Source organism: Balaenoptera physalus (genome assembly GCF_965194825.1).
Source record: "Balaenoptera physalus genome assembly, chromosome: 16".
NCBI lineage: Eukaryota > Metazoa > Chordata > Mammalia > Artiodactyla > Balaenopteridae > Balaenoptera > Balaenoptera physalus.
The window spans coordinates 25,053,669-25,073,511 of NC_138898.1; the positions used below are offsets into that span (position 1 = coordinate 25,053,669).

At 40.9% G+C, this 19,843-nt stretch overlaps 1 protein-coding gene across 1 annotated transcript in view; it reads right to left on the reverse strand.

Annotated features, from left to right (window-relative positions):
* ASIP (agouti signaling protein) overlaps positions 1 to 13,193 on the reverse strand; it is a 100,795-nt gene extending 87,602 nt beyond the window's left edge. Inside the window, exons 1-2 of the mRNA XM_082432263.1 lie at positions 12,274 to 13,193; positions 11,811 to 11,857 (exon numbers count right to left, since the gene is read on the reverse strand). Coding sequence (XP_082288389.1) covers positions 11,811 to 11,857; positions 12,274 to 12,357 — 131 coding nt within the window. The 5' untranslated portion in view covers positions 12,358 to 13,193. The remainder of the gene's footprint in view (positions 1 to 11,810; positions 11,858 to 12,273) is intronic.
* Between the last annotated feature and the right edge of the window lie 6,650 nt (positions 13,194 to 19,843).

Consider the following 19,843-nt stretch of genomic DNA (forward strand, 5'->3'; position numbering starts at 1 on the left):
AATGCTAATGCTGCTGCTGCAGCCACCAAGAATCCTGCGTGCAAGCACAGGTCACTATCCACACCCCACCAGGAGCCTGTGCAGCACACCACTGCCAGGGTCCCGTGATCCAGGGACAAGTTCCCCGGGAGAACACACGGTGCACCTTAGGTTGTTGCAACATCACGCTGGCCTCTGCCACTGCAGGCTTGCCCTGCATTCCAATTATAACTACTGTACCCCTCCCTCTCCCTGGCCTGAGTGAGCCAGAGCCCCCTAGTCAGCTGCTCCTTTAACCCTGTCCTGTCTGGGTGGGAACAGATGCCTGAAGGTGACCTACACACAGAGGTGGGGCCAAAACCAAAGCTGAACCCCAGGAGCTGTGCGAACAAAGAAGAGAAAGGGAAATTTCTCCATGCAGCCTCAGGAGCAGCAGATTAAATCCCCACAATCAACTTGATGTACCCTGCATTTGTGGAATACCTGAATAGACAATGAATCACTGCAAAACTGAGGCGGTGGACTTTGGGAGCAACTGTAGTCTTAGGGTCTGCTGTCTATGACTGATTTTGTTTCTGACTTTTATGTTTATCTTAATATAGTTTTTAGCACTTGTTATCATTGGTGGATTTGTTTATTGGTTTGGTTGCTCTCTTCTTTTATTATTATTTTTTATTTTAATAATTTCTTTTCTTTCTTTTTTTTCTCCCTTTCCTTCTGAGCCGTGTGGCTGACAGGGTCTTGGTGCTCCAGCTAGTGTCAGGCCTGAGGTGGGAGAGCTGAGTTCAGGACATTGGACCACCAGAGACTTCCCGGCCCCACATAATATCACTCTGTGAGAGCTCTCCCAGAGATCTCTATCCCAACGCTAAGACCCAGCTCCACCCAACGTCCAGCAACCTCCAGTGCTGGACGCCCAACGCCACTCAACTAGCAAGACAGGAGCACGACCCCACCAATTAGCAGAAAGGCTGCCTAAAATCATAACAAGTTCACAGACACGCCAAAACACATCACCAGACGTGTCCTTGCCCACCAAAAAGACAAAATCCAGCCCCACCCACTAGAACACAGGCACCAGTCCCCTCCACCAAGAAGCCTACACAACTCACTGGACCAACCTCACCCAATGGGGGCAGACACCAAAAACAACGGGAATGGCAAACCTGCAGCCTGCAAAAAGGAGACCCCAAACACAGTAAGTTAAACAAAATGAGACGACAGAGAAATATTCAGCAGATGAAGGAGCAAGGTAAAAACCCACCAGACCAAACAAATGAAGAGGAAATAGGCAGCCTACCTGAAAAAGAATTCGGAGTAATAATAGTAAAGATGATCCAAAATCTTGGAAATAGAATGGAGAACACACAAGAAACGTTTAACAAGGACCTAGAAGAACTAAAGAGCAAACAAACAATGATGAACAAAACAATAAATGAAATTAAAAATTCTCTAGAAGGAATCAATAGCAGAATAACTGAGGCAGAAGAACGGATAAGTGACCTGGAAGATAAAATAGTGGAAATAACTGCTGCAGAGCAGAATAAAGAAAAAAGAATGAAAAGAATTGAGGACAGTCTCGGAGACCTCTGGGACAACATTAAATGCACCAACACTCGAATTATAGGGGTCCCAGAAGAAGAAGAGAAAAAGAAAGGGTCTGAGAAAATATTTGAGGAGATTATAGTTGAAAACTTTCCTAACATGGGAAAGGAAATAGTCAATCAAGTCCAGGAAGCGCAGAGAGTACCATACAGGATAAATCCAAGGAGAAGCACGCCAAGACACACATTAATCAAACTATCAAAAATTAAATACAAAGAAAAAGTATTAAAAGCAGCAAGGGAAAAGCAACAAATAACATACAAGGGAATCCCCATAAGGATAACAGCTGATCTTTCAGCAGAAACTCTGCAAGCCAGAAGGGAGTGGCAGGACATATTTAAAGTGATGAAAGGGAAGAACTTACAAGCAAGATTACTCTACTCAGCAAGGATCTCATTCAGATTTGACAGAGAAATTAAAACCTTTACAGACAAGAAAAAGTTAAGAGAATTCAGCACCACCAAACCAGCTTTACAACAAATACTAAAGGAACTTCTCTAGGCAGAAACACAAGAGAAAGAAAAGACCTACAAAAATAAACCCAAAATGGTAATAAGAACATACGTATCAATAATTACCTAAATGTAAATGGATTAAATGCTCCAACCAAAAGACATAGACTGGCTGAATGGATACAAAAGTAAGACCTGTATATATGTTGCCTACAAGAGACCCACTTCAGACCTAGGGACACATAGAGACTGAAAGTGAAGGGATGGAAAAAGATATTCCATGCAAATGGAAATCAAAAGAAAGCTGGAGTAGCAATTCTCATATCAGACAAAATAGACTTTAAAATAAAGGCTATTATAAGAGACAAAGAAGGACACTACATAATGATCAAGGGATCAATCCAAGAAGAAGATATAACAATTGTAAATATTTAGGCACCCAACATAGGAGCACCTCAATACATAAGGCAAATGCTAACAGCCATAAAAGGGGAAATCGACAGTAACACAATAATAGTAGGGGACTTTAACACCACACTTTCACCAATGGACAGATCATCCAAAATGAAAATAAATAAGGAAACACAAACCTTAAATGACACATTAGACAAGATGGACTTCATTGATATTTATAGGACATTCCATCCAAAAACAACAGAATACACATTTTTCTCAAGTGCTCATGGAACATTCTCCAGGATAGATCATATCGTGGGTCACAAATCAAGCCTTGGTAAATTTAAGAAAACTGAAATTGTATGAAGTATCTTTTCCAACCACAATGCTATGAGACTAGATATCAATTACAGGAGAAAAAACTGTAAAAAATACAAACACATGGAGGCTAAACAATACACTACTAAATAACAAAGAGATCACTGAGGAAATCAAAAAGGAAATCAAAAAATACCTAGAAACAAATGACAAAGAAAAAACGATGACCCAAAACCTATGGAATGCAGCAAAAGCAGTTCTAAGAGGGAAGTTTATAGCTGTACAAGCCTACCTCAAGAAACAGGAAAAATCTCAAATAAACAGCCTAACCTTACAGCTAAAACAATTAGAGAAAGAAGAACCAAAAAACCCCAAAGTTAGCAGAACGAAAGAAATTATAAAAATCAGATCAGAAAGAAGTGAAAAAGAAATGAAGGAAGCAATAGCAAAGATCAATAAAACTAAAAGGTGGTGCTTTGAGAAGATAAACAAATTGATAAACCATTAGCCAGACTCATCAAGAAAAAAAGGGAGAAGACTCAAATCAACAGAATTAGAAAAGAAAAGGAAGTAACAACTGACACTGCAGAAATAAAAGGATCATGAGAGATTACTGCAAGCAACTATATGCCAATAAAATGGACAACCTGGAAGAAATGGACAAATTCTTAGAAAAGCACAACCTGACAAGACTGAACAAGAAAGAAATAGAAAATATAAAGAGACCAATCACAAGCACTGAAATTGAAACTGTGATTAAAATCTTCCAACAAACAAAAGCCCAGGACCAGATGGCTTCACAGGCGAATTCTATCAAACATTTAGAGAACAGCTAACACCTATCCTTCTCAAACTCTTCCAAAATATAGCAGAGGGAGGAACACTCCCAAACTCATTCTACGAGGCCACCATGACCCTGATACCAAAACCAGATAAAGATGTCACAAAAAAAGAAAATTACAAGCCAATATCACTGATGGACATAGATGCAAAAATCCTCAATAAAATACTAGCAAACAGAATCCAACAGCACATTAAAAGGATCATACAGCATGATCAAGTGGGGTTTATCCCAGGAATGCAAGGATTCTTCAATATACACAAATCAATCAATGTGATACACCATATTAACATACTGAAGGATGAAAACCATATGACAATCTCAATAGATGCAGAAAAAGCTTTCAACAAAATTCAACACCGATTTATGATAAAAACTCTCCAGAAAGTAGGCAAAGAGGGAACCTACCTCAACATAATAAAGGCCATATATGACAAACCCACAGCCAACATCGTTCTCAATAGTGAAAAACTGAAACCATTTCCTCTAAGATCAGGAAAAAGACAAGGTTGCCCACTCTCACCACTATTATTCAACATAGTTTTGGAAGTTTTAGCCACGGCAATCAGAGAAGGAAAAGAAATAAAAGGAATCCAAATTGGAAAAGAAGAAGTAAAGCTGTCACTCTTTGCAGATGACATGATACTATACATAGAGAATCCTAAAGCTGCTACCAGAAAACTACTAGAGCTAATCAATGAATCTGGTAAAGTAGCAGGATACAAAATTAATGCACAGAAATCTCTTGCATTCCTATACACTAATGATGAAAAATCTGAGAGAGAAATTAAGGAAACACTCCCATTTACCACTGCAACAAAAAGAATAAAATACCTAGGAATAAACCTACCTAAGGAGACAAAAGACCTGTATACAGAAAACTATAAGACACTGATGAAAGAAATTAAAGATGATACACACAGATGGAGAGATATACCATGTTCTTGGATTGGAAGAATCAACATTGTGAAAATAACTATACATCCAAAGCCATCTACAGATTCAATGCAATCCCTATCAAACTACTACTGGCATTTTTCACAGAATTAGAACAAAAAATTTCACAATTTGTATGGAAACACAAAAGACCCCGAAAAGGCAAAGCAATCTTGACAAAGAAAAACGGAGCTGGAGGAATCAGGCTCCCTGACTTTAGACTCTACTACAAAGCTACAGTAATCAAGACAGTATGGTACTGGCACAAAAATAGAAATATAGATCAATGGAACAGGATAGAAAGCCCAGAGATAAACCCATGCACATATGGTCAGCTTATCTTTGATAAAGGAGGCAAGAATATACAATGGAGAAAAGACAGCCTCTTCAATAAGTGGTGCTGGGAAAATTGGACAGCTACATGTAAAAGAATGAAATTAGAACACTTCCTAACACTGTATACAAAAATAAACTCAAAATGGATTAGAGACCTAAATGTAAGGTCAGACACTATCAAACTCTTAGAGGAAAACATAGGCAGAACACTCTGTGACATAAATCACAGCAAGATCCTTTTTGACCCACCTCCTAGAGAAATGGAAATAAAAACAAAAATAAACAAATGGGATCTAATGAAACTTAAAACCTTTTGCAGATCAAAGGAAACCATAAACAAGAGGAAAAGACAACCCTCAGAATGGGAGAAAATATTTGCAAACAAAGCAACTGACAAAGGATTAATCTCCAAAATATACAAGCAGCTCATGCAGCTCAATATCAAAAAAACAAACAACCCAATCAAAAAATGGGCGGAAGACCTAAATACACATTTCTCCAAAGAAGATATACAGATTGCCAACAAAGACCTGAAAGGATGCTCAACATCACTAATCATTAGAGAAATGCAAATCAAAACTGCAATGAGGTATCACCTCACACCGGTCAGAGTGGCCATCATCAAGAAATCTACAAACAATAAATACTGGAGAGGTTGTGAAGAAAAGGGAACCCTCTTGCACTGTTGGTGGGAATGTAAATTGATACAGCCACTATGGAGAACAGTATGGAGGTTCCTTAAAAAACTAAAAATAGAACTACCATATGGGCATATACTCTGAGAAAACCATAATTCAAAAAGAGACATGTACCACAGTGGTTAGTGCAGCACTGTTTACAAGAGTCAGGACATGGAAGCAACCTAAGTGTCCATTGACAGATGAATGGATAAAGAAGATGTGTCACATATATACAATGGAATATTACTCAGCCATAAAAAGAAACGAAATTGAACTATTTGTAGTGAGGTGGATGGACCTAGAGTCTGTCATACAGAGTGAAGTAAGTCAGAAGGAGAAAAACAAATACCATATACTAACACATATATATGGAATCTAAAAAAAAAATGTTTCTGATGAACCTAGTGGTAGGACAGGAATAAAGACGCAGACCTAGAGAATGGACTTGAGGACATGGGGAGGGGGAAGAGTAAACTGGGACAAAGTGAGAGAGTAGCATTGATATATATACACTACCAAATGTAAAATAGCTAGTCCTAAGCAGCTGCATAGCACCAGGAGATCAGCTCGGTGCTCTGTGACCACCTAGAGGGGTGGGATAGGGAGGGTGGGAGGGAGATGCAAGAGGAAGGGGATATGGGGATATATGTATACATTTAGCTGATTCACTTTGTTATACAGAAGAAACTAACACAACATTGTAAAGCAATTATACTCCAATAAAGATGTTAAAAAAAAATAAAACAAAAGAAGACAACAGATAACAATGATTGGTGAGGATGTGGAGAAAACTGAACCTTTGTGGACTGTTAGTGTGAATATAAATTGGTACAGCCACCATGGGAAATAGTATGGAGGTTCCTCAAAAAATTAAAAATAGAACTACCATATGATCTAGCAATTCCATTTCTGGGTGGAAAACAAAAGGAAATGAACCCACTAATTTAAAACATGTATGAACAATATATGTTCAGTGAACAATAATGTTCATTGCAGCATTATTTACGACAGCCAAGCTGTGGAAGCAATCTAAATATCCACTGATATATGAATGGATAAAGAATATGTGGTATATATACACAATGGAATATCATCAACTATAAACAAGAATGAAATCTTGCCATTTGCCACAACATGCCACAACTTATGCTAAGTGAAATAAGTTGGACAGACAAATACCATATGTTTTCACTTATGTGTGGAATCTAAAAAAACAAAACAAACAAAACAAAACAGAAATAGACATAGATACAGAGAACAAACTTTATCAGAGAACAGAGAACAAACTGATTGCCAGAGGAGACAGCTGTAGGGGGTTGGGTGAAATAGGTGAAGGAGATTAAGAGGGACAAACTTCCAGTTATAAAATAAATAAGTCACAAGATGTAATATACAGCATAAGAAATATAGTCAGTAATACTGTAATATCTTTGTACGGTGACAGATGGTTGTTAGACCTATCATGGTGATCATTTCCTGATGTATTTAAATGTCAAATCACTATGTTGTACACCTGAAACTAACATAATATTGTATGTCAACTATACTTCAATAAATAAATAAATAAAATTTATGTGGAAATGCAGAAGTTCAAGAATAGCCAAGACCTCCTGGGGAAGACCAGAAACATGAAAAACTTATTCTATTATGTATTAAGTCTCATTATAGTAGCTACAGTATTTGACACAGCATGGAATTGGCACAAAGACGAACTAATAGATAAATAGAAAAAAATGGACATCCCAGAACCAGATTCACATGTAGAACATTGGTAAATTATAAAAGGAATTAATGGTCTTTTCAGTACATGATTCTGGGTCAACTGGATATCCATATGGAAGAAAAAAAGGAGACATGACCTTATAGCATATCCTAAAATCAATTCCAGGTGGACAACATTGTCAGACTACATTGCCACTAGCTATATTTAATTAAATTAATTAAAGGAAATAAAATTTAAAATTCAGTGCAACAGACATACTGGCTACATTTCAAGTGCTCAACAGCTGCATCATATTGGCTGTCATATTGGACAGCACAGATAGAGAATAGTTCTATCATTGCAGAAAGTTCTATTGGATAGCACTATTCTAAAAGAAATTATAGGAGAATATCTTTATGACTTAAGTAGGAAAAAATTTCTTAAACAGAATTTTTTAAAAAGATGCTAACCGTAAAAGAAAAGCTTGAAAAATTCAATTCAATTAATTTAAATTTAAATTTAAATTAGGAACTCCTTTTCAACAAATAACACTATAAAGACTATAATGGAAGCCACAGAATGGAATAAGAGACAGATTTAGGGTGAGGCAAGTGAGGTGTTAAGCTTGGACACAATTTTTAAAGGGGCACCAAAAAAACCCCTCAGTAATCAAAACAAATAAGAAGTTATGCAATATTTTTAAAAAGCAGAGTTAATTTTTAAAAATCCATGATGAGCAAAATGCCATAATTTTAAATAAAGATAGCTATCAGTATTTCTGAATTTTCCTTTGCCTCAGGCTCCAATATGATTTGACAGCATTGTGGGAAATGATATTTGCAACATGTACACAACAATGTCCATAATATTTAAAGAACACTTATAGACCAATAAAAATGTCAGACAAGAATAGGTTCAAGACCTGAAAGTTATTTCACAAAACAGTGTATCCAAATGGCCAATAAATATATTAAAAGGTGCTCAACTTCATTAGTCATCAAGGAAATATAAATTAAAATAAAAAAGCATTCCACTACTCTCCCACCAAAATGGCTAAATGTAAAAGACAGACAACACCAAGTGTTGATGAGAATGTAGAAAAAAACAGAAATCTCAGACATGGCTGGTGGGAGTGTAAAATGATGCAACTAATTTGGAAAACTGGCAGTATCTCTTAAAGCAGAACTCACACGTCCTATAATTCAGCAATTCCATTTCTAGATATACCCAATAGAAATGCATTCATATGTTCAGCAAAAAACTGTTCATAAATGTTCCTAATAGAACTGTTCATAATAGTCCCCAACTGGAAACAACCCAAATGTCCATCAATAAGGTAATGGATAAATAAATTGTGGTATATAAATTCATGAAATATTATAGAGCAATGAAAATAAAATATTACTACATGTAGGAATTCCCTGGCAGTCCAGTGGTTAGCACTCCACCCTTCCACTGCAGGGGGCAAAGAGTTCGATCACTGGTCAGGGAACTAAGATCCCACAAGCCGCGTGGTGTGGCCAAAAAACAACAACAAAACAAACAAACAAACAAAAAAAAACCAAAAAACCCCCAAAAAACCCCAAAATATTACTACATGCAATAACATAACTGAATCTTACAAACGTAATATTAAGCAAAAGAAGTCACACATCAAAGTATATACACACATACATAAACCCTCAAACAGGCAAAACTTAATCATGGTGTTAGAAGTCAGGTTAGTGGTTGCCCTTGGGAAGAAAGGGACTTAAAGAGGGCATGAGGGGGTTCTGGGTACTGGTAATGTCCTATTTCTAGATCTAGGTTTAGGTTTCCTGGGTGTGTTTATGTGGTGAAAATTCATCAAGCTGAAGGCTTTTTTGTCTAATAGAAACAGAAAAACTTTCGATAACAACTTTACTTAAAAGAAAATAAAAGTGTGTCCAGACTATTCAGGATCCCAGTGAAGAGGGAGATCAAGATTTTAAAAATTAAGCAATCAAGTGACAAAGTCAGCTGTCACAACTGTCTCTCTCTGACCCCACTCCCTCTCCCCTGGCTAAGGCAGATACTTTCAGCTGTCATCTTATCCACAAGTAGGGGAAGCTAGTCTTTGTCTTCCCATTTGATGCATGGGAAGATGGCTGCCCTGAGCGGGTCAATGACTAGATTAAGGCCTCACAGGCTGTTAGAAGTAGATGCAGTACTAGAAACTGGTCTCCTAATTCCTATTCCTGAGCTTTGTGCACCAAGACCTGCTGCTCCTGTGAATCAGGTCACCTGACCACACCGAAGCTCCAATCCGTGTATGCCTTCACTAGGGTCCAGTGAATTTTTCTCTGTGTCCCTAACTTACAGTGATGCTAAGGATGGGGATGGCCTCCTAATTTATTTCACAGTTGAACTAAATTAAAGCAGATACCTAGTCAGTCATCACTGTATACACTTCTCTGGAAGCAAATGTCAAAGGGTGCAACTACAGGACATAAGGAGGCAATTTTAAATAACCACTTTTCCCCCTTCTAAAAGTCCAATTACTGACTGTATTGAATGAGGCCTGATGGCACTTGAGAGCAGAACAAACCAAGGAAAGAGTGAAACACATACCGGATGGGATACTGTGTGCAGTGACTATTTCTACACAAATGAAAAGAGTCACACTTCTCATCCTTTCATCTTTTAAATAAGATTTAAATTGTGGTTTAGAATGTTTTGAATTTAGTACTTTTGCTCCAAGCTGATTCTTCTTAAAAACACCTGAATATAAAGAAAGAATCTGTAAACACGGGTTTCGGGAACGGATGGAGACAGAACTGGTGGCTGTCTAGCAGGCAATTCATGGCTGTGTCCTACCTGTGTGGGGGCCATCAGAAGGGCTTATGGACCTCTCCCCCGCTGCAATGCCCCCATTCTTCTTCTTTTTCCTCAAGAGAGCTGCCTTTTGAGCAAAATGCAGACCTCTAGGGGCTCTAGGGACTACTTTGGCCCCCAGACCCAGCTGCATAGGTATTCAAATTGGATACAGACTTTAGCTTTACAGTTCTTTCCAATTTTCTCCCCAAAATCTGAATAAATGTTCCCTACCCAACTGAAGTCAGTTTTTTCTCAAGCCACGATCTATTTCTTTGTGCACATTCTCCCTGAACTATATTCTTACTTATGTCAATCAAAGATGACCCTCTGCTACCATCCACCATCCCCCCAACCCCAACACACACACCGACATCTGATCATTTTGGTTTCTATTTTCTATTTCTTTTCTATAATAGCTCTTCTCTCTTTTTGACTAGTGTCCTGGCTCTTATGTCCAACTTTGAACACTTGGGCTCCTTTGCTTCCCCATGCTGGATTGTAACTGCATCTTTGCTAGAACGCTTACCCATATGTAGAAGTGCTCGGAAGAGAGAAAGATTCATGGTGTAACCGAAAGATGGCAAGTTTTATGTTATTTTAACTTTTGATATTCCTTCAGACTGACTTGAAGAACCAGAAACAGCCCTTTCCCAGATTGCATTCCAACCCCGAGCCACTTACACAAAATAAGGGTTACTGCACTAGACAGTAAAACCGCCAATTAAAATAATTGTCTTGAATTGGGTTATATATTTCCTTATATCCTTGAATATTCTCAGGACTCCAAAGCAATTGAATCCGGTATGTGGTTTCCTAGACCCACAGGTCTGTTTTTCAAAGCCTTAACCTGACAGAGACTGAAACCAAACACTTCAACCCACAATTTACTTCTTTTGAGGTAAAGATTGGTCTCCTTTCTACATCTGTCTGACAGGATGTTTGGGTGACCAAATCAAAAGGCTATAATGAGCCCTCCATTCCTGGCAATTACCTTTGCATGGGGCCATCCTGCTGAGGGTTGTGCCCAGAATGAAGCCATCAGTGTCAGTGCCCCGATCCTTAATGAGATCCCTGTGGTTTAAGCAGAGCAGATGCAGACACATGCCCTACCTTCAACACGAGTGAGAGTCTTTTCCTGCATTTTCAGAGCAGTTTGACCAAAGGAACTATTGTAACTTCATGCTTCCAGCGTATGGTTCCATTTCTCCCTGGATTTGTTCTTCATATTATCTGTGTTGTCGGTTCATTGCAACATGGCTGCTCCCTCCACGAAGGTTCTCCTTTCCTACACTTATCTCAATAGAGCTCTGCAGTTTGGTACAGTGAAAGGCACAAACCTGCAGCCTTCTCTTCTCTGGTACTGTCTCAGGTAACTGTACACAAGGCATGGGCAGGGGCCAGCTGCGTTTACAATAATTTGGGTGCTCAGATATAGGAAAATTCACACCCGAATAAGAAACTGTGATTACGAAACTTCAATTAGTGGAATGTACCAGGCAAAAATCATTTAGGCACCCAGGGCTTGGGGAAATTTTTACTATAGAAGAAACAAACAAAGTAGAAGAAAATGAGGAAGAGGAAGGAGGGGAGAGAAAGGAAAAAGAAGAGGAAGAAAAAGAGAAGAAGAAGAAATTGAGCTCATAGATATCATACTAAGCATAGATATCGCACTGTACCGAAACACCCGCTGAGAAAGAGAAAGAGATTTCTCCTTCCCACACTGGGCTCACCTCTCGCTGTACAGGGCACTGTTCCGGTAATCGTCAGTAGCAGCTTTCTGTGGTCAATAATAGATAATTCCAGATCAAAAGAAGGGTTCTGAAATCAAGATGTCGTTTTTTAGATCGATGGTTCTCCAAGTGGAATCCAGGGATCTCTGGTGGGTCGGCAAAGATTCTTCCAATCGTTCTGTGGGCTGGGTCAGTATGCAAGGCACAGAAGTATGTTGGGTGGTTTGTTTTTTTTCCCTTTGAAACAATATTTTCCACTGTGGATTTCGATCAAAACTTAAATGCATCAAAACAAACATGTTTAAAGGGAGCTACAAATAATCACAGGGATTCAGCAAAAACAGCTCAAAAGTGGTTTTTTGTTTGTTTGTTTGTTTGCTGGTTTGTTTATTTAGTCTAGTAAATAGGTGAGACACTCTTGTTTTGCTCAAATAGTCTAAGGACTAAAAATTTTGAGACTCACCAGTCCAGATGAAAAGACGAACCTTGCAAAGCACACGTCTTTGAGGGGAAGAAAGTCAGGTCCTTTCTCCCCTGAGTTTCCCATTTTCCAGTGTCATTTAGTTCCTGGTCCTCTCTCTCTGTACTGCTTTCTAGCTCAGTGCCCACAGCTCTGAAGTCAGAAGCAGCCACTGCCAAGAAGAACCCTTCTCTGCTGCCATGGCTGTCTTTACTCAGGTTTCTCTTCCAGGGAGCAGGAGCTCAGGTGTGGGGTGAAGGAGACGTCAACTGCAGCTGCAGCTTGGGAATGTCTGTTTTTCCTCATCCCAGCCCCACAGCAAGAGTTAACCCCAGGAGAGCCTGGGCTGCTGGAGGGGAGTTTTGTGAGCTACCTAATGACCCAATTGTTACCCATATATTGTAGCACAACAAAGCTGTCAGGCCATCTAGGCAGCTCAGATGCCATGAGATAAAATTTAGTACTTATGTCTACGTCTGCCTTTCCCTCTCTAACGGAGCAATGTGTACATTCAGCTATTTGTTGGACCAATTTGCACAGTCATGGTTTCTTAGAAGAATTTCAAAACGGATGCGCTGCCTATACTGCAGGTAAACAGTGTGGGAGCCGTAAATTAGAATGGACTCAGAGGCCTGTAATTGGATTTTGCTGAAGTATTTGCAACACCATTTACCTATTCGGATAATTCTGTCACATGTACAAAGTGCTCTCAGATAACCCAGATGTCACCCTTAATTACTCAGATGCTGTTAGCCCTCTCAATCCTTTGGTGCAGACCCACTCAAGAATAAAGGAAGCAATGTTCCTCTCACCTTGCTTGATAAGGTGAAAAGAACTTGTTTGCTCTTCGAATGTGATTGAAAAAAAAAGAAAGAAAGAAAGAAAGAGGAAAAAACCAGTCCCAACATCTGAATGGAATTTATTACGTACCTCTCTGGGACCCCCTGGTTCTTGAATTTTTCAGCTAAGGATTCCCTCTTCCAAAGTCTGCAGAAGCTCAAGGACCCGCAGCCTGTCCGGGAATGATACTTTGTTGCCAGTTACTGCAAGTTGGTTTAAATATGCTGTCAAGATGCTGTAGCTGTGACCAAACCCCTGGCAGGGGGAGGCGGGGCAGCACGTGCCACGTAAGCATGCTCCCGTGTTTCTGTGTGGACACCCAGTGGGAAGGATAGTTGCCACTTCTGGAGAAACTGAAGGTTCTCTCCTGTATTACATGATATTCCAGCCCGAAAATCTGCCTCATGCAGGTAAAGTCCACAAACTTACTCATGTCTTGAGGAGATCTATGTTTGATTCCTATTATGGCTAATGTTTCTGGGGTCCTTGGGTATCAAGAAAGAGGATCAGAGTATCAGAAGACCTGGTTTCTGCTCCGACTGCAGCTTACAAGCTCTAGGATTTTAAACTAATGTATCTGCTTTCTCTGAGCTTCAGTTTATCAGTACCATGGGTAAATAATATCCTCAATGGAGGTACTGGGGAATGAATTGAAATAATGGTATGCAAAGTGCCTGATGGTGTTCCGTGCACGTGAACTGTGTGTGAATCTGGGGGAGCACATTGTGGCAAACGACGACTCAGCCTTGAAAGAGGAAGACTCCATAATTATAATGGGAGCCCAGGGAAGGGCTTCAGTGACTGCTAATACCTTGATTTACTGCAACTTTTTGGAGGATATTTGTTCTTAAGTTGAAATGGCGGAAAAGGCACTGAACTGGAAGTTAGGCAATCAGTGTTCTAGTCTTGACTCTAGTAACAACAAAGCTAGATGAGTTTGGGCAAGTCATTTAATCTCTTTGTGTTTGTATATATAATAGTGAGAGTCATACTTTCCCTTTCCAAAGTTTAGCATTATTGTGATACTTAAATAAGATAGAGTCTATACAAAAATATATAGAACATATTAAAATATAATTAATTTTGGTCAAAAGCTTCAAAACAATCCTGCCAACCTATCAGTGCTTAACACATTCTGGCACATGTGTCTGATACTTAATCCTGTTTCTGTGGCTGATAAGAATGAATTATAACTGGCAATGTCCTCACTGAATTCACCCAAATAGCCAGTCCCTTGCATTCTGTGTATAGCCCTTGAGGGGCAATGAGAAATAACATCAGGAGAGGAGCAAAGGCTGAACTCCAGCTTTTCTAAATTTCCTGCGAATGCATGGTTGGAGCTTCTAGAACGAGGGCCATGTCTTTGATGGCTAGAATTGAGGGTCCTGTTTGGAGCCAAAGGGCTTCAGGTGATTGCTCCCTGTTTTGACTTAAACATATAGTGGAGCAGGTCAGGGGTTCTGGGAGGCAGGCACAGTATCATCTTTGCAACTTTTTGAAGCTTAAGACAAAATCCCACCCTTAAATCCCTGATCACGCAACCTTGTAAACACTTACTTTCCACAGTAGCCAAGAAGGAGAACCATTCTCTCTATCAGATCTTTCATTTCCCTTCCCATCCAAGAAAATACCTGCAGAAGAAAGTTAGGAAAACTTATGTTTATTTGTTTTTGTTTTATTTTTTGCTTTTTCTTTTTCTTCCACGACCCAGCATATTGCAGATCTGCCCTGAGTGAACAGATTATGGGAGAGGTTTATGGAGCAGGCTCTCAACTCTGAGGTACTGAGGCTCTACCCCTTTCTTATAGTAAAAGGTTACCTGGAATGTTCCTCCCATTTATGGGTCAGCCTGGGCCCTAAAACAAAGCCAGCTGCCCCAAACTCTTCTGCATGGACATGGAGACTTGTGGACATAGAGCTTTCCCCACTAATGCTGCCTTTTAGAGGAAGCCACTGAAGTGATGGGCTGGGGTTGGGGAGCAGGGAGGCAGCAGGTGGACAGTGAGAATTAGGATTCAATTTTTCCTTGAGTGCCTTGGCCTTGGTCTGCAAAGCAGAAGGCACTGGGAGCTATCCCAGTTCCAGGCATGCAGCACCTCCTCCCCAAAACTTGTTTAGTGTCCTTAAACAATCCCCGCTCATGTAGCAGTAAGAACAGGAACCCACTGGAACTAACAGAAGCCCTGGCATTTAAAGTCCTAAAGCAGATCCAAATCCAGGCTTCCACATTAGAACCATGCAGTTTATCCTTTTAGAAGGAGTCATTAGCATGAATTTCGTTTTAATGCTTATGGATTCTATCTACCTCAGGAGCACCTTGGAAAAATCTAAGATAAATCTAAAAATCTAAGAAAAATCTTAGAGAACCTGTATCTAGTTAGATTCACAGTAAACAACTAGATAAAGGGCTGCTCGTTTAATATTTTTAAGGTGTGGGGTATGTCAGTTCATTAGAGATAAGAATAAATAGGGACAGTTTTCTTTTGGGGGGCATCTGGTCAGGAGGCCTTTAGGGGACCAGGATCTTCCAGGGAGTGGATAATCTCATTCTCTGGGCTTTATTGTTTGAACTTTTACCAATCTGGGTCTGAAGAGAGTCGAAATGGGCTATGAGTCCAAGAAAAGGAGGGCCCTTAGGTAGGGGGACTATACTTGTGAGTACAGGGCTGCCAGGATTGGGATAGGCACAACTCTCTTACTCCCAAAACGTGTTCCCTGGCTGGCCCTCCTTCCTCTAGTTTTTCAGGCCCTGTGATCTTTACTGCAAAGCAAACCATATGGTTTTGATTCTGGCTCCTGGCTTACTGAGAGTGTTTCATGTCTCCAGCGGCAGGAAGCCCTCCAGCCTCTTCAAGCAGCTGCTCTGGTATCTAAGAGAGGAGGCCAGCTCTTTTGGACTCCCTCACCAGCCGGGCATGGTAGCCCAGTGGAGGGCAACACACAGTGTGGAGAAAGGATAACAAGAATGGCTGTAGGGGTGAGGAGACACTCCTGGGATTCACAGAAGTGGACTCCAGGCTCTCCCACTTGTGTGTATCTGTCCAGAGAATTGACTTTTTCCCCTTAACGCTGCCCCTGGATTTCCATTTGAGTGTTCCTGGAGAAGGGAGAGCAGCGCCTAGTCCTTCTGGAAGTGATAGGGGAGGGAGGGAAGTCCCTTAAAAGGGACCACACAACGCATCTAATCCCATGGATTGGTGCTTCAGTCAGATGAACTTCTGGTGAGTTTCAATGGGATTCACTGGAAGAAAATTCTGTGATTTGAGTGGTAGGGACATTGGAGGTTAAGGGAAATCAGTCACTTCTCAGAAGGGATTGAAGCTATTCTATTGTGAAAGGGCTGACGGTATACTGACAGGCTAATGAAAGTCTTGAAGCAATCATTTTGTTTATTTATATAATGCTTTATAATTTTCAGTCATTTGATCTTGTCTCTAGGCCTGTGCTCTTGCTGACCTTTCCACTTGAAATTTTTTTCTGCAGATCCCCATATGGCTTTCTCCTTCTTATCCTCAAGATTTCAATGTTTCCTTGTCAGAGAGGGCTTACCTGACTAATGTCTCTTCACTCCCTATCACATCACTTTATTTCCTTTCTATAACTCATCATTATTTGAAATTATCTTGTTCATTTACTTGTTTTGGTCCAGTTATTCAACCATAATGTAAGCTCCATGAAAGTATCCCATCTATCTTGTTCACTGCTGTATCCTCAATGCCTAGAATAGTGCATGCGGAACCACAGGTATTCAATAAATATGTGCTGAATGAGTGGAGTGGGTTGGGAGAGCTAGCCAAGAAAAGCTAGGTAAAACTGGGATGAGATGCATATGGTCAGAAAGAACAGAAATGATCAGGAGAGGAAATTGAGACCAGTAATCAAAATCTCCTGAGAAGTGGAAATAGAAAGTGAAAATAAAAGAACCACATTTTGCCTGATGCCTTGCAGCAAATGTTTGTTAAGTACTCCTACTCCTCCGTGGCAAGCATTATGCTAAGAGCTGCGGATACAAAGATGAATGAAGTCATAGGATGGGGAGAATGAATGAAGAGGAGGGGGAGAGGAAGTAACCTCAGGAGTTGCTCTTTCAAGCCATTCACTGAGTTCACCGATAAAGAGACAAGTAAAAAACAGCTACATGAAAACGGGACAGAGACTATCAGGAGTGTTAGTGAACTTCAATAAGGGGAACATATTAGTGGAAACTACAGAGGAGATGATATTTTATTTGGGCCTGAAGATAAGTAAAGAGTTCATCAGTCAGAGAGGAAGAAAAAAGGTATTCCAGGCAAGGAAACAACATGAGCAAAGGCACGGAGGCGTGAAAGTACTTCTTATGCTTCGAAAACAGCAAGCAGACCAAATTGTTCCCTGTGACAAGAGTATAGTGTACATGGGGGAATGGCTAGACATGAGGCTAGAAACAGATGAAATGAAGTGGTGAAGGGCTGGCCTTATTATGGGCCACACTAAAGAATGTGGTCTTGGGACTTCCCTGGTGGTGCAGTGGTTAAGAATCCGCCTGCCGATGCAGGGGACACGGGTTCAAGCCCTGGTCCAGGAAGATCCCACGTGCCGGGGAGCAACTAAGCCCGTGCACCACAACTAGTGAGCCTGAGCTCTAGAGCCCGTGAGCCACAACTACTGAGCCCATGTGCCACAACTACTGAAGCCTGTGTGCCTAGAGCCCCTGCTCTGCAACAAGAGAAGCCACCACAATGAGAAGCCTGTGCACTGCAATGAAGAGTAGTCCTCACTCACTGCAACTAGAGAAAGCCCGTGTGTAGCCAAAGACCCAACGCAGCCAAAAAAACCAATAAATAAAATAAATAAATTAAAAAAAAAAAAAAGAATGTGGTCTTAATCAAATCAGAACAACCTAGATTTTGTGAAATTCTTGGATCCTCATATGACCCCTGATGAATAGTGGTATGTTAGCAAATTCTCTCCATCTATTAAAAAAATCAATCAAAGGACTCTTGGATTGATGCCCAGATGTCTCATTGTACAATACCTTACAGGTGTGACCTCAATACAGTCTAGCTGAGGGTGTGGGAGAAGTGCTAGCCCAGGATGCTGGGCCCCCTGACTCTGACCCAAGGTCAGGCTGAGATGCTGGTGCCCCACCAAGGGTCTCATATAGCTAGGCTCAGGCTATATCCTGTGAATGAACTACAAGGACTCTAGGTAGCTCTGCAAGGGGCAGATGCCAATGGACAGGCTAGGGTGAGACAAGCAAGGTATGCGTCTAAGGTGCAAAATTTAAGGGGGTGTCAAAAATCTCAGTAATCAAAATAAGGATATTTTAATTAAATATTAAAAAATAAAAATTTATACAAAAAAAAATCAGTAATCAAGATTGCTCTCTTCTGTTATTTCATTATCCAGTTCATTATTCAAGGGTTAGATGTGGTCTTGGGGTAATTCTCCCATAGGTTCTTCAAACTTCTTCCAGAGATCAGGCCTAAATGAGGCCAGCCCCAGGGAATTGGAACGTGGGAGTACCAGCTCCATCCTCCCTAGTCAATCTGGGACCTACACAGACGATGGGGGAGCCTAAGTTTGCTGCTTACTTTCAACCTGAAGCACTCCCCAGTCTGAGGCTGGCACATTATCAGTGTGGATCTCTACCTGCAGTATGGCCTACTGCCTCTTCCTGGACAGGCTCCATACTCTGGGAACAAAGTATGAGATAAGCAGTGCGTTAGTGTTTGACAGGCTAACCTGCTTGAGGAATTAACTGTCTTATTTTCTGTGGTGTCAGCCATTTCTGTTCTTTGTGAAAGAATGAACTATTCCTATCTTCTACACTCGCCATCCCAAAAGAGTAACTGAGGGCCTTTTGTTCTGGAGATCAGGGCTTCATTCGCCTCAGAAAAGAAAAATAAAAGAAATCAACAGGCTTTTGTTTTTGAAATCAGCCCAGGTCTCAGAGGGGATACAGCTGTTTTGTCTGAGACAAAGAAGGGCTCTTAGGAGTAGAGGAGGGCAGAGGAGAGAGAATTTCCTGAGCCTGGCTCTGAAAGGGATGGTGCTAAGGAGCACTGCGGTCTCCTTGAGCAGCCAGGTCCTGCTCCCACTCTCCTACAGACCCCGGCACAGTAGGACCTTGAATGGGGATGACTTTGTGCTCAAAGAGGTGACCAAAGGCACTGCTATTTTGGAGCCTCAACAGAGGTCTCTATGCCCCAGTTAGGTCTAGAGAAAGGGTCCTAGAACAGACAATTGTCACGGGCAAAGAGCTCCAAAGGCGTCAGGCACTGACTGAGAGACATTTCTGAAATACCTGTGAGATCCTGAAAAAAGGACCAAGATTGGATTTCCACCCACTGGTGGATGGGAGCCAAGGATATTTAATTTAGAGAACTACAGAAATATGACATATTCACAACCTGGCTCAAAGAAACCCCCAGCTTGATTTGTTTAACCCTGCCTCTCAGGAGTTGGAGGCTAGAAGTGTTCCAGGATATGGGTATGGGTATGCACGCTGCTCTGTGAGCGTGCCTCACACCTGCGCACCTATTCCAGTCAGCCTCATGTCAACTCAATAGGAGCCTGAGTCAAAGTGGGAGGAAAGGGAACTGGGCGGAGTGGCACACAGACTGGGACTGCTCAGCGCTGGGACTCCCTAAGCCTTACTGTGAAGTCCATCCACAAGTCTGCACTGCCCCCAGGTGGCCACATCAGAGCTCTGGTTTGGGGAGAAGAATATCTGAGCGGTGTGTGTGTGTCT